This window comes from Hemitrygon akajei, chromosome 19, assembly GCF_048418815.1.
Source record: "Hemitrygon akajei chromosome 19, sHemAka1.3, whole genome shotgun sequence".
Lineage (NCBI taxonomy): Eukaryota > Metazoa > Chordata > Chondrichthyes > Myliobatiformes > Dasyatidae > Hemitrygon > Hemitrygon akajei.
The window spans coordinates 4,990,137-5,007,476 of record NC_133142.1 but is presented as its reverse complement, the minus strand read 5'-3'; the positions used below and the strand labels follow the sequence as shown (position 1 = coordinate 5,007,476).

Sequence of the window (17,340 nt, the reverse complement as noted above, 5' to 3'; positions counted from 1 at the left end):
ACCGTTCAGAAATCTGATGGTGGAGGGGAAGAAGCTGTTCCTAAAGCTATGCGCCCATGTCTTCAGTCTCCTGTACCTCCTCCTTGGTACTAATGAGAAGGGGGCATGTCCTAGGTGATTGGAGTCCTTAATGATGGATGCCACCTTTTTGAGGCACTGACTTTTGAAGACGTCCTCGATGCCACAGAGCCTGGTGCCCATGGTGGAGCACTTAGTCAAGTGAATAGGGTTAACTATTTTAGGAATGACTGTTAATGGTCATCTATTGCACACCATTCAGGTACCACGTTCGTGGAAGCCAGTACTGGGAGAAGCTTTGCACTGCACCCTTCCGAGAGCTCTACAGTGTGGGCACGATCCAAGGGAATCTGTACCTCATCGGGGGCCAGATGAAGTTGAAGAATAGGTACATGATCACAAACTGTGTGGACAAGTACGTCCTGGAGACAGACCAGTGGAGGAGTGTTGCACCGTTACCCTTGCCTTTGGCGTGTCACGGAACGGTCACCATGGGCAACCATATCTATGTGATGGGCGGATGGACACCTCAGGTTAAGTTGCTTGCAGAGCTGTGCATGCAAATCCTCAAGGTGGCGAACCTGTGGCATGCGTACCCAAGGTGGCAGGCACAATCATTTCGCTGGCACACAGCATGCAGTGCTGCCCCTCGATTCTTCAAATAATAATCATTACTTAACAGGTTGTAATTTTTGAACCAGTTCACTGGATGCTGGAGCCCAAAGCAGACTATCTTGAGGTTAGAGCACTGTGGATGTGCATGGATGGGCAGGTGACGGGGAGAAATTCTGTCGCTTGTTGTGTTCTGTGTTGTTTTGCTGAGCGTCGCAGACATGCTATGTAGACGCCAGAATGTGTGGCGCACTTGCTGGCTGCCCCCCGCACACCCTCAAGTGTGTTGGTTGTTAACGGAAATTACACATTTCATGCTACATTTATTTCAATCTGACCTTGTTGTACTTTATTGATAGTAAACCAATGAAGACATGCTTATTTATTTTTTATTATTATTATTATTTCCTTTTCTTCTATTTATTAACTATACCTGCAAAAAATTGTATACGGTGACATATACAGTCCTGTGCAAAAGTTTTAAGCGTATGTATGTATAGCTAGGGTGCCTAAGACTTTTGCATAGTACTGTAGTAATTTTATGTATTGCTCTGAACTGCTGTCGCAAATAAAGAATTTCATGACATATGTGATTGATGATAAACCTGATTCTCATTTGGGTCGTTTGTGGTCTGAAGGTGGGAAGGGAGCAGGGAAGTGCTCCAGTTTGACAAATATAGTACTGTGCGAAAGTCTTAGGCATCCTAGCTATTTATATGTACCTAAGACTTTTGCACAGCACTGTACACACATAGAGCATAGATCATTACAGTACAGTACAGGCCCTTTGACTTTTGTCTGTCCACGTGAAGCGGAGAGCAAGTTTGTAAATCTGGCGGGAGCAAAGGATGTTGAGATGGTGAGGGTGAAGGACCGCAGGAGGGGTGTGGGACAGGTGGCAGAGAAGGAGTACCAGGGGCGGGGGTTGGCGTGGATGCAGACACACCCAGCCCTGAGACACCAGGCAAGGTCATTTGATTCCAAGGAATTGGTTTATTGATCATTACAAAATGCCTCTATGATGCTTCCCACACCCTCCCTTTCTCCCATGATTCCCCTCTTCCTGTCTCCTTTCTCAGTCCACAATAGAGACCCATATCAGAATCAGGTTTATCATCACTCACATGTCATGAGATTTGTTTTTTTTTGTGCCAGCAGGACAGTGCAATTCACAAAATTACTACAGTATTGTACAGAAGTCTTAGGATCTGTGTGTGTGTGTGCGTAAGACTTTTGCACTGTACTATATGTACTTTGGTAATAAATTTACTTTGAACTTTGAACTTTAGAAAGGAACAAGACATCCTTTTTCTTTAAGAGAAATAATTATTGTTACTAATTCATTAATGAATGATAATATCTGTTCAAAATTACCATGACACATGAAAGGATTTTCTTAGAAGGTTATCACCAATCTAGGCACACACTCTTAAAATGGTTCACCATCCCTGCTGTCTGGGAGCTGTCAGAGCTGATATAGATATGCTGAATGCCTTTGCTTGCTGTGATTTTACCAGGAGCTATCAAAGACCTGCTGAAGGAACTCAGATAGTGAAGCAGCATCTGTCGAGGAGAAAGGGATTGTTGACATGTTGGGTTAAAACCCTGCATCAGCACTGTTAACTGCAGCAAGGGTCTCAAATGTTGAGATATCGGAAGTGAAAGATAGAGGAAAGGTACAAGTATGAAGAGGAGGAGGAAGGGTAGAGGAAGAAAGAGCAAAAATAGTAATGTCCTCCATCTGCCTCACCCAGATCCACATATCCCTTTGTAAACCTTAAGACTGTAAGACATAGGAGCAGAATTAGGCCATTCAGCCCATCGAGTCTGCTTCACCATTCCATCATGGTCGATTTATTTTCCTTCTCAACACCATTCTCCTGCCCATAACCTTTGATGCCCTCACTAATTAAGAACCTATTAAATATACCCGATGACTTGGCCTCCACAGCCATCTGTGGCAGTGAATTCCACGGATTCATCACCCTCTGGCTAAAGAAATTCTTCTTCATCTTTGGTCTAAAGGAACACCCTTGTATTTTGAGACTGTGCCCTCTGGTCATTGATTCTCCCTCTACAGGAAACATTCTCTCCATGTCCACTCTGTCTAGGCCTTTCAATAATCAGAAGGTTTCAATGAGATCCACCCTCATCCTTCTAAACTCCAGTGAGTACAGGCCCAGAGCCCTCGTACACTCCTCATATGTTAACCCTTTCACTTCCAGGATAATTCTTGTGAACCTCCTCTGGACTCTCTCTCCAATGCCAGCACATTCTTTCTTAGATAAGGGGCCCAAAACTGCTCAGTGTATTACAAATGTGGTCTGACCACCACCTTAAAAAGTCCCAGAAGTACATCCTTGCTTTTATATTTTAGTCCTCTCGAAATGAATGCTAACATTGCATCTGCAAGTTAAACTTCAGGGAAATATTGCACGAGCTCTCCCAAGACCCTTTGCACTTCTGGTTTCTGAATTTTCTCAGAAAATAGTCTAATCCTTTATTTGTTCTTCCAAAGTGCATGATCATACACGTAGCCCCTGCTCTAATGCTCTGTGCTTGTGATGTTACGGAAAGATTTTCATGGCACCTGTAGCCACAGGGACTTCTGCAGATGGCAAACTCAACTTTGAGCTTGGCCTCACCCTTTCCCTCCACCTGTTTACAATGGCCATCTCTACCCTCTATTTTCCACTTCAGATGAAAGGTCTTAACCCATAACATCAAATGGCCACTACCCTACACTGATTATAAACACAAGAGATTCTGCAGAGGCTAGAAATCGAGAGCAAAACACACACAAAGTCCTCGAGTAACTCTGCAGGTCAGACAGCATCTTTGGAGAGGAATAAACTGTCGCCGTTTCAGGCCGCGGCCCTTTAACACGACTGGATAGAAAGGAATAAGAAGCCAGAATATGAAGTCGAGGGGTGGGAAGAGATTCAAGCTGGCAGGTGATAGGTGAGATCAGGTGAAGGGGAAGTCAGGTGAGTTGGGGAGAGGGTGAAGTGGGAAGCTGGGAGGTGATGGGTGAAAGAGGTAAAGGGCAGGAAGAGAATGATTCTGATAGGGAAGGTGAGTGGACCATGGGAGAAAGGAAAGGAAGAGGGGCATTGGGGGAGGTGATACACGGGCAAGGAGAAGAGAAAGGGAATGAGGGGAGCCAGAATGGAGAACAGAAAAATAAGAGAAGATGGAAGGGGGAAGAAATAACTGGAGGTTATAGAAATCGGTGCTCATGCCATCAGAATATGAGATGTTGCTCCTCCATCCTGAGAGTGGCCTTGTAGATACCTCCATAGATGTTGCCTGGCCCACTGAGTTCCTTCCAGCATCTTCTGCATGACATTGATGAGTGTGTTTACTTACCCTCGCGGGGCGGACGGTCCGCGTTGGTTGGCGGTTTGGTGAGCCTTCCTGTGACGCTAGCCCCTTCGGGCTTCCGCCTTGCCGTGCTTTCTGCTCTGCAGATGGACCTCCCTGACGATGAACCCGACTGGCTCAGCAACAGAATGTTCCGCTATGACCCAAGGAGGGACAAGTGGACAGAATGTGGACCCATGCAGTTCTCCAAATATCGCTTCAGTACCGCTGTCCTCAATCGGGAGATTTATGTCCTGGGTAAGGAATGAGGCATCGACCAAGCTTTAACGTCCCAGCCAGTGTCACTTTGCCACACCTGCCTTCTAGATCCTCTCAATATCATCATAGAATGGGGGAATGCCTCAGAAAGGACAATAGAGGGGCGTTCTTTAGAACGGAAATGAGGAAGAATTTCTTTAGCTAGAGGGTAGTGAATCCATTGTCAAATAAACCAAAAGGCAAGTCACTGGGTATTTTTAAAGTGAAGACTGATAGCTCTTTATTAGTAAGAGCAGCAGACGTTATGGGGAGAAGGCAGGAGAATGGGGTTGAGAGGAAAAAGTAATCGGCCATGATCAAATGGGGGACAGACTCATTGGGCCAAATGACCTAAATCCGCTCCTGTGACTAGCGGAGTACCGCGGTGATTGGTGCTGGGACCGTTGTTGCTTGTCATCTATGTCAATGATCTGGACGATAAGATGGTAAACTGCAAATTTGCAGATAACACCAAGACAGTGGGCACTGAAATGATGAAATTGAACCCACATCCACCACAAGCTGTCAGAGCAAGTAGTGGATGCAAGAGAAATTTGGATAGGTACATGGACGGATGGAGTATAGAGGGCTATGATCTGGGTGCAGGTCAATAGGAATAGGCAGAATAACAGTTTGGCATGGACTAGATGGGCCAAAGAGCCTACTTCTGTGCTGGAGTGCTGTATGACTCTATGTCTTATGGATTTATGGTTCCTCACATAGCATCTGCAGTCTAGATGTTGGAATGTTAGCTTTTCCTAGTTTGTAATTGGGCTGTGGGTGATGATGGACATTCGTGACAACTATTAAGAGCCAATGAGCCAGAGTAATGGAGTCACATGTGGACAATGCCTGTTGGACTATCAGTGGTCAATGCACAGAGTACACACTAAAAACAGATGCTCGGCAAAGAGGCCACTCAATCTGTTCCGGGTTTCTTCAAAGCAGAGAAGATCCTACTGGGAGTTCCCTCGAACTCTGCTTCACCTGGAGGGACTTTCTGGGTTCCACATTCATGTCTGCCCTTGACTTCCTCTACTGCCATGATGAGGCAGCACTCAGGTTGGAGGAGCAACACCTCATATTCCTTCTGGGTAACCTCCAGCCTGATGGTATGAACATGGATTTCTCCATCTTCTGGTAATTTTACCCCTCACTTCCCTCTTTTATCATTCCCCATTCTGTCTCCCCTCTCAATCCTTCTTCTTACCTCCCCACTTCATCTCCCTCTGGTTCCCTTTCTCCCATGGTCCTCTCCTATCAGATTTGTTCATCTTCAGCCCTTTACCTCTTCTACCCACCAGTTCTCAGTTTCTCACATCATCTCCCCTCCTCCACCCAACCACATTCCCCCTCACCGGCTCTCACCTATCACCTGCAACACAAACAAAATGCTGAAGGAACTCAGCAGGCCAGGCAGCATCTATAGAAAAGAGCAAACAGTCGATGTTTCAAGCCGAGACCCTTCTTCAGGCCCAACTACCACCTGCCAGCCTGTATGCTTCCCCCACCCCCCATCCCCACCATCTTACTTTGACTTCTGCTTTTTTTATTTCCAGTCCTGATGACCTGAAAAATCGACTGATTTTTCCTCTCCATGGACACTGTCAGACACTAAGTTCCTCCAGTATTTGAAGACCAAAGACCATAAGATATTGAAGCAGAATTAGGCCATTTGGCCCATTGAGTCTGCTCCACCATTTCATCATGGCTGATCCAATTTTCCTCTCACCTCCAGGCTCCTGTGTTCCCCCTGTATGTATTCATGCCCCGGACTGATCAAGAATCTATCAATCTTTGCCTTAAATATACGTAAGGATTTGGCCTCCACAGCTGTCTGTGGCAAAGAATTCCACAGATTCACCACACTTCTGGCTAAAGAATTCCCCCTCATCTCTTGTTCTAAATGGGCATCTCTCTTAAACTCTCCCACCATAGGAAACATCCTCTCCACATGCACGCTATCAAGGCCATTCATCTTTTTCCGTGTGATGCTCAAGATTTCTAGCATCTGCAGAATCTCTTGTGTTTGTTGTTACTAAATCTAATTGGTTTCTAATTGTTACAAGCACCAAGCTACAGTGAAAACCTTGTCTTATATGCAGATCAATTCATTACAACATTGCACTGTGGTAGCAGAAGGGAAGACAATAACAGAATGCAGAATAGAGTGCTACAGTTAAAGAGAAAGTAGATAATAAGGTGCAAGATCATCATGTGGTAGATTGTGAGGGCAAGAGTCTGACTTACCGTACTTGGGACCCATTCGATGGTTCTATAACAGTGGGATAGAAGCTGTCCTTGTGCTGGGTGGTGATGCTTTCAGGTTATAAAACATAGAATTTGGCTGTTTGAAACGGAGTGAAATTCATCATTTGTATCAACGGTCAACACAGTCCAAGGGTGTGGTGGGAGCAGGCTGGAGATGTCTTCAGGCACCAGTGGAGCATGCCCACAACTTACTTACCCTAACCTGTACGTCTTTGGAATGTGGAAGCCGGAACACCGAGAGGAAACTCACTCCGTCACAGAGAGAACCTATAAATCCCTTACTAACATCGGCAAGAATTGAACCAAATCATTGCCACTGTAAACCATTATCCTAACCAAACTACTATGCTCCTTTGATTCAGGACACCCTCCCCCAGTTGGGGCAGATCTAATATTTTAGAGAAGTTCGACATAACTGTTCTGCTGAAGTATTCTCTGCCTCTTCATATGTTTATTTATTTATCTACCTGTTTGTTTGTGACATAGTGAGGAGTAGGCCCTTCTGACCCTTCGAGCCATGCTGTTCCAGCAACCCCACAACCCCCCACTAACTTTAACTTAATCACGGGACAATTTCCAATGACTGATTGACCTACCCGGTACGTCTTTGGACAGCGGGAGGAAACTGGAACACCCAGGGAAAACCCAGGCAATCCATGGGAAGGACATACAGAGACTCCTTACGGAATGGTGCTGGAATTGAACTCCCAACTCTGGAACGCCCCATGCTGTAATAACGTCGTGCTAACCACTGTGCTACCTTGGCATAGTGGCGAAGTTGGGAGATTATGTAGCAATCATACAGGACATCGATGAGGCCAGATTTGGAGCACTTTGTTCATTTTTGGTTACTCTGTTATAGGGAGGGTGTGATTTTGGCTAATACGAGGGGGCATAACTTTAAGGTGATTGGAGGGGTGTATTGGGGAGATGTCCAAAGTAGGCTTTTGACACAGAGAATGTTAAGTGCATCAGCTTAACATATGAACAGAAGGGAGTAGCTGTTCCTGAAACTGGTGGTGTAGGACTTAAGGCTTCTGTACCTCCTGCCTGTTGGTAGCTGTGGGAAGATGAGATCCCTGATGATAGATGTGACCTTCCTGATGCTGTCAATAGTGGGAAGGGCTGTGCCCATGACTGACCGGGCTGTGCCCATGACTGACCGGGCTGTGCCCATGACTGACCGGGCTGTGACAATGACTCACCGGGCTGTGACAATGACTGACCGGGCTGTGACAATGACTCACTGGGCTGTGACAATGACTCACCGGGTTGTGCCCATGACTGACCGGGCTGTGCCCATGACTGACCGGGCTGTGACAATGACTGACCGGGCTGTGACAATGACTGACCGGGCTGTGACAATGACTCACCGGGCTGTGACAATGACTGACCGGGCTGTGACAATGACAGACCAGGCTGTGACAATGACTGACCGGGCTGTGACAATGACTGACCGGGCTGTGACAATGACAGACCAGGCTGTGACAATGACTGACCGGGCTGTGACAATGACTGACCGGGCTGTGACAATGACAGACCAGGCTGTGACAATGACTGACCGGGCTGTGACAATGACTGACCGGGCTGTGACAATGACTGACCGGGCTGTGACAATGACTCACCGGGCTGTGACAATGACAGACCGGGCTGTGACAATGACTGACCGGGCTGTGACAATGACTCACCGGGCTGTGCCCATGACTGACCGGGCTGTGACAATGACAGACCGGGCTGTGACAATGACTGACCGGGCTGTGCCCATGACTGACCGGGCTGTGACAATGACTCACCGGGCTGTGCCCATGACTCACCGGGCTGTGACAATGACTGACCGGGCTGTGCCCATGACTGACCGGGCTGTGACAATGACAGACCGGGCTGTGACAATGACTGACCGGGCTGTGACAATGACTGACCGGGCTGTGACAATGACTGACCGGGCTGTGACAATGACTGACCGGGCTGTGCCCATGACTGACCGGGCTGTGACAATGACTGACCGGGCTGTGACAATGACTGACCGGGCTGTGACAATGACTCACCGGGCTGTGACAATGACTCACCGGGCTGTGCCCATGACTGACCGGGCTGTGACAATGACTCACCGGGCTGTGCCCATGACTGACTGGGCTGTGACAATGACTGACCGGGCTGTGCCCATGACTGACCGGGCTGTGCCCATGACTGACCGGGCTGTGACAATGACTGACCGGGCTGTGCCCATGACTCACCGGGCTGTGCCCATGACTGACCGGGCTGTGACAATGACTGACCGGGCTGTGACAATGACTGACCGGGCTGTGACAATGACTGAACGGGCTGTGACAATGACTGACCGGGCTGTGCCCATGACTCACCGGGCTGTGCCCATGACTCACCGGGCTGTGACAATGACTCACCGGGCTGTGACAATGACTGACCGGGCTGTGACAATGACTCACCGGGCTGTGACAATGACTCACCGGGCTGTGACAATGACTCACCGGGCTGTGCCCATGACTGACCGGGCTGTGACAATGACTCACCGGGCTGTGCCCATGACTGTCCGGGCTGTGCCCATGACTCACCGGGCTGTGACAATGACTCACCGGGCTGTGACAATGACTGACCGGGCTGTGACAATGACTGACCGGGCTGTGCCCATGACTGACCGGGCTTTGCCCATGAGTGACCGGGCTGTGACAATGACTGACCGGGCTGTGCCCATGAGTGACCGGGCTGTGACAATGACTGACCGGGCTGTGACAATGACTCACCGGGCTGTGACAATGACTCACCGGGCTGTGACAATGACAGACCGGGCTGTGACAATGACTGACCGGGCTGTGCCCATGACTCACCGGGCTGTGACAATGACTGACCGGGCTGTGCCCATGAGTGACCGGGTTGTGACAATGACTGACCGGGCTGTGACAATGACTCACCGGGCTGTGACAATGACTGACCGGGCTGTGCCCATGACTGACCGGGCTGTGCCCATGACTGACCGGGCTGTGACAATGACTCACCGGGCTGTGACAATGACTGACCGGGCTGTGACAATGACTGACCGGGCTGTGACAATGACTCACCGGGCTGTGACCATGACTCACCGGGCTGTGACAATGACTCACCGGGCTGTGCCCATGACTGACTGGGCTGTGACAATGACTGACCGGGCTGTGACAATGACTGACCGGGCTGTGCCCATGACTGACCGGGCTGTGACAATGACTCACCGGGCTGTGACCATGACTCACCGGGTTGTGACAATGTCTCACCGGGCTGTGCCCATGACTGACCAGGCTGTGCCCATGCATCCACAATCCCGGCTGCAGCTCCTTATACTCCTGTGCTTTAAAAATACCTCACAATGCAAGGATTTAACCAGTCAGGATTCAACAGTGCATTTGTAGAAGTGTGTTGCAGTATTTGGTGAAGTGCCAAATCTCTTTAAGGTTCTAAATCGAGGTGCTGATCAGTCTTTATTAATATAGTGATAGAAAAACAATGGCCTAATTCAAATTTCAGACTGTTTTTTATTGTTTTGTGACAGCAGATAAAAAGTTCAAAGATCCAAAGTACATTTATTATCAAAGTATGTATGCAGTATACAACCCTGAGATTCGTCTTCCCACAGACAGTCATGAAACAACAAACACCATGGAACCCGTTCAAAGAATAAACATTAAACATACACATCCCCCACATGCAAAACAAAAACCACCTGCACAAGTGGTAACCAAAAGTTCGAGCGTGGAGAACAGAATATAAAACACCAAATCGAAGGTGTTTTAAGGTGCTTGGAAGAAGGTGCAGAGGAGATGTCAGGGGTAAGGTTTTTATGGTGAGTGTGTGGAATGGGCTGCCGGTGACAGTGGTGGAGGTGGATACGATAGGGTCTTTTAAGAGACTCCTGGACAGGTACATGGAGCTCAGAAAAATAGAGGGCTATGGGTAACCCTAGGTAATTTCTCAGGTAAGGACATGTTCAGCACAGCTTTGTGGACGAAGGGCCTGTATTGTGCTGTAGGTTTTCAATGTTTCTACGAAAGAGTCCAGGCACATTCAGTTCTGCTCAGCATTCGTTATCTGCATGTCACCCTGATTCAAAATCACACAAAATAGCAATACAGTAATAAGAGGAGTGACCAAAAACTAGAAACGTGTCTTAACGTGAACTACAGAGTCTACAAACCTTGCCCAAGACCTAGGACTCTGGTACTGTTAATATAAATAATAAAATTATTTTTTGTGAAGAAGGAGTAATCAGGTAGTGTTCAGATATTCATTGTCTGTCTCTGTGAAGAGTAAGAATTTCAAGTTGTATATTGTATACATTCACTGATATTAAATTGAACCATTTGAATTCTGATGGTGGATGGGAAGAAGCTATTTTGAAATCATTGAATGTGGGTCTTCAGGCTCCTGTACCTCCTCTCTGATGGGAGTGATAAGAAGGGAGAGTGTCCCGCACTGTAAGAGTCCTTAGGCACAACCTCTTCAATATGGCTTTGATGGTGTGGAGGGTTGTGTCCGAGATTGGGCGGGTGAATCTATAACCAGACTTTTCAGGATTCCAGATGGTTTATTGTCATGCTTCAGTTGACAAGTGTGAAGGAGAACAAAATGATTTACTTGCTGATGTAACCTCCTCTCTGAGCTCATAGGCAGACTCGGCGTGATAGCAGACTCGGCGTGATAGCAAACTCTGCTGACAGCCTCGTAGCTCAGTGGTGAGAAGGCCACCTTGCATAAACAATATACATCTAGGGCCAGTATGATTTGGGGTTCAACAAAACAGGAAAGTTGGGATGTTCTGATCAATGGAACCTCGATTGAGCAAATGCCTTGTGAATATAGCCCATGTACAATTATCAGTCAGCAAGGAATAACAGATCATATACAGCATGAAGTTATAAAGAAGTATATTTACTCATTTCAACTTCATAAAAAAGATTGTAAGTGAAAGAAAAGAAAAAATATAAGGGCCCATTACAGTTAAACCAGTCTAAATGTGCACATGATGTCGGAGCTCATATCTTTCAAAAGCTGGGTTTAACTGTTACTCACGGTGCTGAATTCTCATCACCAATCATCGGTAGAGCTTCTTATCTTAGACTCCTTCATCTCACGAAACTCTCCTTGCAATCACATCTTCCCCTCCGATGGAATCCTGGTCTTCCCTGATCTTCTCTGCATCTCCAGCCAAAAGACCACCAAGCCCCACCACTGTCCATCACAAATCTCTCCATCTCTCCAGAAATCACAAATCTCTCTATAATCTTCTCCCAATTCTGATCGGCTGACACAACTTCCCTAAGTTGAATATCACAGCCCCTTATCTTTAGCCAAAACCAAAACATTATACCAGCAGGACTTACCGCTTTTACAGAAAGCTACTAAATGAAATAGTCCACAACATTTGCAGTAGAAATCTTAAACAGGGCATTACACTTGTTAATGAGGGAGCAGAGTGGTGGGGTGGGTTAATGGGTGGTTGATTAGCATGATAACTTAGACGGAGTAACTGTTTTTGATTTTCGTAGTTCTAGCATAGATGCTGCGTAGTCTCTACTCTGACAGGAGTGGGACAAACAGCCCATGAGCAGGCTGGGTGGAATCCTTCATGATTTTGCTGGCTTGCATTAGTAAGTACTTCAACACCGCCTGACATGACAAGAATGTGGGAAGAAAGGAGTATTTGGAAAGAAAGAGGGACGGGGGACAAAGAGGAAGTCAAAACAAAAATCATGGATACAGTTTTGTGTTGGAAGTTAGTTATGAAAAACAGATTACCCATTTAACAATTAGGCCTTTTTGTGAAGTGAAAGCATTCTAACGTGGTGGGGATGGATGTACTGTAATGAGTATTTAATGAGAAACATATTCTTTCTCTGTAAAGTTCAGCAAGAATGTTAAACTAGACTGCTTCTATCTAACGAGGGGCCTTAATGAGTTTTTGGCTGTTCCCACCATATTAAAGAACGCTGACCTGAAACGGAAACCTCTCATTTGGAACCCGACCAAATCGATTTCAATTGCCTTGGCATTTAGTGAACAATCAAGGCTTTTTTCTCTTTGATTTCTTTACAAATGTGGTTAAGTCCTGGGAAAAGAAAAGCCCTACCATTGGTTTGAATGCAGTAGGGTGCTGGGGTGGCGTGATAGCGTAACTTTATCACAGTGCCCGTGATCCAGATTCAATTCCCGCTGCTGTCTGTAAAGAGTTTGTGCATTCCAACCCCCACCCCTCAACCCATGACTGTGTGAGTTTCCTCTGGGTGCCCTGGTTTCCACACCTCAAAGACGTACGGGTTAGGGTTGGTGAGTTGTGGGCAGCAGAAACGTAGCGACACTTGCAGACTGCCCTCAGCACATCCTTGGACTGTGTTGGTTGTTGTATGTTTCTAAGTTTTGATATACATCTGACACATAATGCTAATCGCTAATCTTCCAGCCCTGCATTGGTGCTTAACCTCTAAATAAATAATGTAAAAAAAAACAGGACAAGAAAATGCCTGAGCAGATCCTGTAGGACACGGGGGCAGTGGAGATTTATTTCAATACAATGAGTCACAATATGAACTGTGGTGAAGACAGTGACATGGACCAAATGGTCAAGAGGGTAACCATCTGTTTCTTTTGAGTTTTGAAAAAATAAACAAGTCCAGCAACAGGCTACAAATTAAATGAAGATTTACTTCAGATGTCACATATTTATTTTCTCAGCTTCTGTATTTGTTGGATGGTGAGGTGGAAATATGCCTCTACTAAGGGAGGTGTAAGGCACTCCTTCCCTCCACTAGCCTGTGGGTTACCCTTGGGCAAGGTGCAGCACCTGCTTAGACCCCCCGATTGGGCCACGTCATGGGAGCAGGTGGTGGATGGTCGTATGAGCAGCTGGTGCATATCACAAGACCGGGTTATGCAACCACACATATATAAAAATAGTTAAATTAAATAAAGAATACAATAATAAAAATTAAAAAGTAGTGAGATAGCGTTTGTGGGTTCAAAGTCCATTCAGAAATTGGATGGCAGGTGGAAAGAAGCTGTGCCTGAATCATTGAGTGTGTGTCTTCAGGCTCCTGTACCTCCTCCCTAATGGTAGCAATGAGAAAATGGCATGTCCTGGGTGTTGGGGGTCCTTAATAATGGATGCTGCTTTTTTGAAGCATCGTTTCTTCAACCTTCCCATAACAAATTGACCAAAAATGAATAGAGTATTCCAATTGTGGCCTCACTGACAACCCTGTATGACCACCACATATCTTTCCACCCTCTATATTCAATGCTCTGACTGTTGAAGGGCAGTGTGCCAAGAAGGTGATTCTTGGTTAGTCATTGCATGCAGGGTTAGGGGGAGAAGGCAGGGGATTGGGGCTGAGAAGGAAATAGGTCAGCCATGATGAAATGGTGGAGCAGACTCGATGGGCCGACTGGCCAAATTCTGCTCCTCCTCCTTATGGTCTTAAGACAAAAGTTGAGAAAATACACAAAGAAACAATACTTTAGTGGGGCAGTTATGCTGATCTTCTTGAAAACATTATTTCTACCTACTTTTCTTTCACTAGTCCGCCTGTCTAAGAGTTTCTTAAAAGTCCCCAATGTAACTCCCTCTACTACCACCTCTGGCAGGGTGTTCTGCACCCATCACACTCTGTGTAAAACAATCTATCTCTGACATCTCTCCTGCACTTTCCTCCAATCACCGTACAATTAGTCCCCATTGTACTAGTCATTTTCACTCCAGGACATTATAAAATGTCATGGACTGATAACAACAAAAAGTATTAAAAAGCTGTTGTAATCTTGCCTCTACTTCAGGAGGGTGGGAGTTCAGGAGGCTTAATTCTGGTTCGGTTGTGCTGGGGCTGGGAGGAGGCCTGATGAAAGTTTATCTGATTATGAGAGGCATGGGTAGGGTAGACAGTCGGAGCCTTTTCCCCAATAAGTACGTGTGAGCTCGATTTCAATGTTTAATAGAAATTTAGATAAATACATGGATGTCAGGGGTATGGATGGTTATGTTTTCAATGCAGATGACGGGAATTTAACTGGTTTGGCACAGACTAGATAGGGCAAGGAACCTGCTTCTGTGCTGTAGTTTTCTATGAATCTATGATAAAATCAGAATCGCTGACATATGTCATGAAATTTGTTATTTTGTGGCAGCAACACAGTGCAATACATAAAAATTTACCATGTTATGGTAAGAAATATATATTAAAGAAAACAATAGTACAGAAAGAAAAGCAAAGTAGTGAGCTCATGTTAATGGGTTTATGGACCATTCAGAAATCTGATGGTAGAGGGGAAAAAGCTGTTCCTAAAACTTCAAGTGTGTGTCTTCAGGTTCCTGTACCTTCTCCTTGATGGTAGCAATGTGTTGAGGGTTCTTACTGATGGTTCCACTTAATATCAGAGAATATATACAGTACACAACCTGACATTCTGGTGCCATCAGTAAGGAATTCATACATTCTCTCCCTGAACTACTTGGGTTTCCTCCAGGTGCTCCAGTTTCCTCCCACAGTCCAAAGACGTGACTTGATAATCCTTTTAATACTGGCTATCTCCCCTCTGCACTCTGACTGAAACATCAGCGATACCTTCCTCCCCCACCCTCCAGTGGATTGTTTATTGTCCCCCTTGAGAGTTACATTTAATATTAACTTGTCTTTCTTTCCTCCTCACTGTATTAATTTTTATCTATCTCTGGTCTACTTATTCCATCACACTGTTTCTACCTCCCCTTGGCAGCTGGCTCCATATATCCACCATCTGCTGTGCAGAAAAATTGTCTCTCAGGTTCTTACTCAAAACTTCCACTTCTAATCTTAAAACTATGTCCATGAGATATAGGAGCAGAATTAGGCCATTTGGCCCTTTGAGTCTGCTCTACCATTTCATCACGGCTGATACATTTCCCAATCTCCTGCCATCTCCCCCTATCTCTTCATGCCCTGAGTAATCAAGAATCCATCAACCTCTGCCTTAAATACACTCAATGACTTGGCCTCCACAGACATCTATGGCAAAGAGTTCCACAAAGATTCACCAGCATCTGGCTAAAGACATTCCTCCTCATCTCCCTTCTAAATGAACATCCCTCTAGTCTGAGACTGCACCCTCTGGTCTTAGGCTCTCCCACCACAGGAAATATCCTCTCCACATCCACTCTCTCAAGGCATTTCAACATTCTATAGGTTTTAATGTTAGTAGTTTAGTTGGTCATTGTAAATTGTCCTATGATTAGGCTAGGGTTAAATAGGCAGGTTGCTGGGCGATGCAGCTCGCTGGGCCGGAAGAGCCTGTTCTGTGCTGCAGCTCTAAATAAAATATATAAAAATAAAAATAAAATTTGGGGGGCCAGGACGCAAGCTGAGAGATATATCGGCGGAGTGCTGAATCCTGAAAGGAGGAACCGGCACTGGTTAATGTGCGTGAAGAACTGATGATCATGTCTGCCAAGCTGGCTGGGCTCAGACGGTTTGTGGTTAAGATGACATGACAGCTTAATAACATTGACATGAGCTGCAGAATGCAAATATCGCTTCATCTGTCTTAATAGTCTTTAATCTGACAAGTACCCTGCTGATTCATTCCAGGGGTAAGTGTGAAATGGGAATGTGAGGAATAGATATGGTTATCTAAAATAACACTAGCTTTTCCCAGTGGAAAAACATTTTAATTCCAAATCCCATTCCCGTTCTGATGTGTCTGTCCCTGGCCAAGAGGAGACCACCCTCAGGGTGGAGGAGCAATACCTTGTATTCCATCTGGGTAGCCTCCAACCTGATGGCATGAACATCGATTTCTCTTTCCGGTAGACAAAAGCTACCCACCCCACTCTATTCCCAAGTCTGACTTTTCACTTCTTCTCACCAGCCTATTGCTTCCCCCTGGTCCCCTCCTCCTTCCCTTTCTCCTCAGGTTCAATCTCATCTCCTATCAGATTCCTTCCTCTCCAGCCCTTGATCTTCCCCACCCACACACCCGGCTTCACCTGTCACCTTCCAGCTAGCCTCTTTCCCCTCCCCTCACCTTTTAATTCAGGCATCTTCCCCTCTCAGTACTGGATGGAGTGTCTCAACCCAAACCTTTGTCTGTTTATTCCTCTCCATAGATGCTGCCCGACCCGCTGAGTTCCTGCGGCATTTTGTGTGTATTGTTCCGGATTTCCTGGATCTGCAGACTTTCTCGTATTTGTGTGTTGCTAATTTTTTCCTGCCCCTTTCCCTTTTGTAGTTTACAATGTTTATTCAATAGATGGCTTATAGACAAAGAACTTGCAGTTACATTGCAGCTTGTATATCTTCAGTTTCAGATTCAGATGGATTTAGTCATCAGGCGTCATTGGATCTCCAATAATCCAGCCACTTCTCCCTTAAAAATATTACAAGACTTTTTTTTTGTAATTTATTTTTTTATTGAAGTTCATCATCAAACAAACATTTCCATAAGATGTGTTTCAGACATTGTACCTATATATCATATAATCATATATATCACAAATCTCCACAAAGTATTTATCTGAGGTATACACTTATAGAAAAGAGTGGAGAGAAAAAACAAGCAAAAGGGAAGAACTATGTACAAGTAGGGAGTGATCTTTTGTTTTTACAACAGATTCATTGATTTGTGAGAATAAAGAAATGCCTATGAGGCATTTAGTTAAACCATTTTTCCCAGTATGAATCAAATTGTTCCAAATTGGATAAAATTCTCTTACGTTTGATTGGATTTAATAGTCCATTGACATTAAAAGAAATGAATTTTACCTTGTCCTTAGCCATCTGTATTTATCTGTCAATGTACCATTGAAATTAG

The 17,340-nt window shown here is 45.7% G+C and overlaps 1 protein-coding gene across 1 annotated transcript in view; it reads left to right on the top strand.

Moving 5' to 3' along the window:
* Window positions 1-17,340, top strand: part of kbtbd12 (kelch repeat and BTB (POZ) domain containing 12) — a 44,977-nt gene that overhangs the window by 15,104 nt on the left and 12,533 nt on the right. Inside the window, exons 3-4 of the mRNA XM_073072002.1 lie at window positions 281-551; window positions 4,101-4,251. Coding sequence (XP_072928103.1) covers window positions 281-551; window positions 4,101-4,251 — 422 coding nt within the window. The remainder of the gene's footprint in view (window positions 1-280; window positions 552-4,100; window positions 4,252-17,340) is intronic.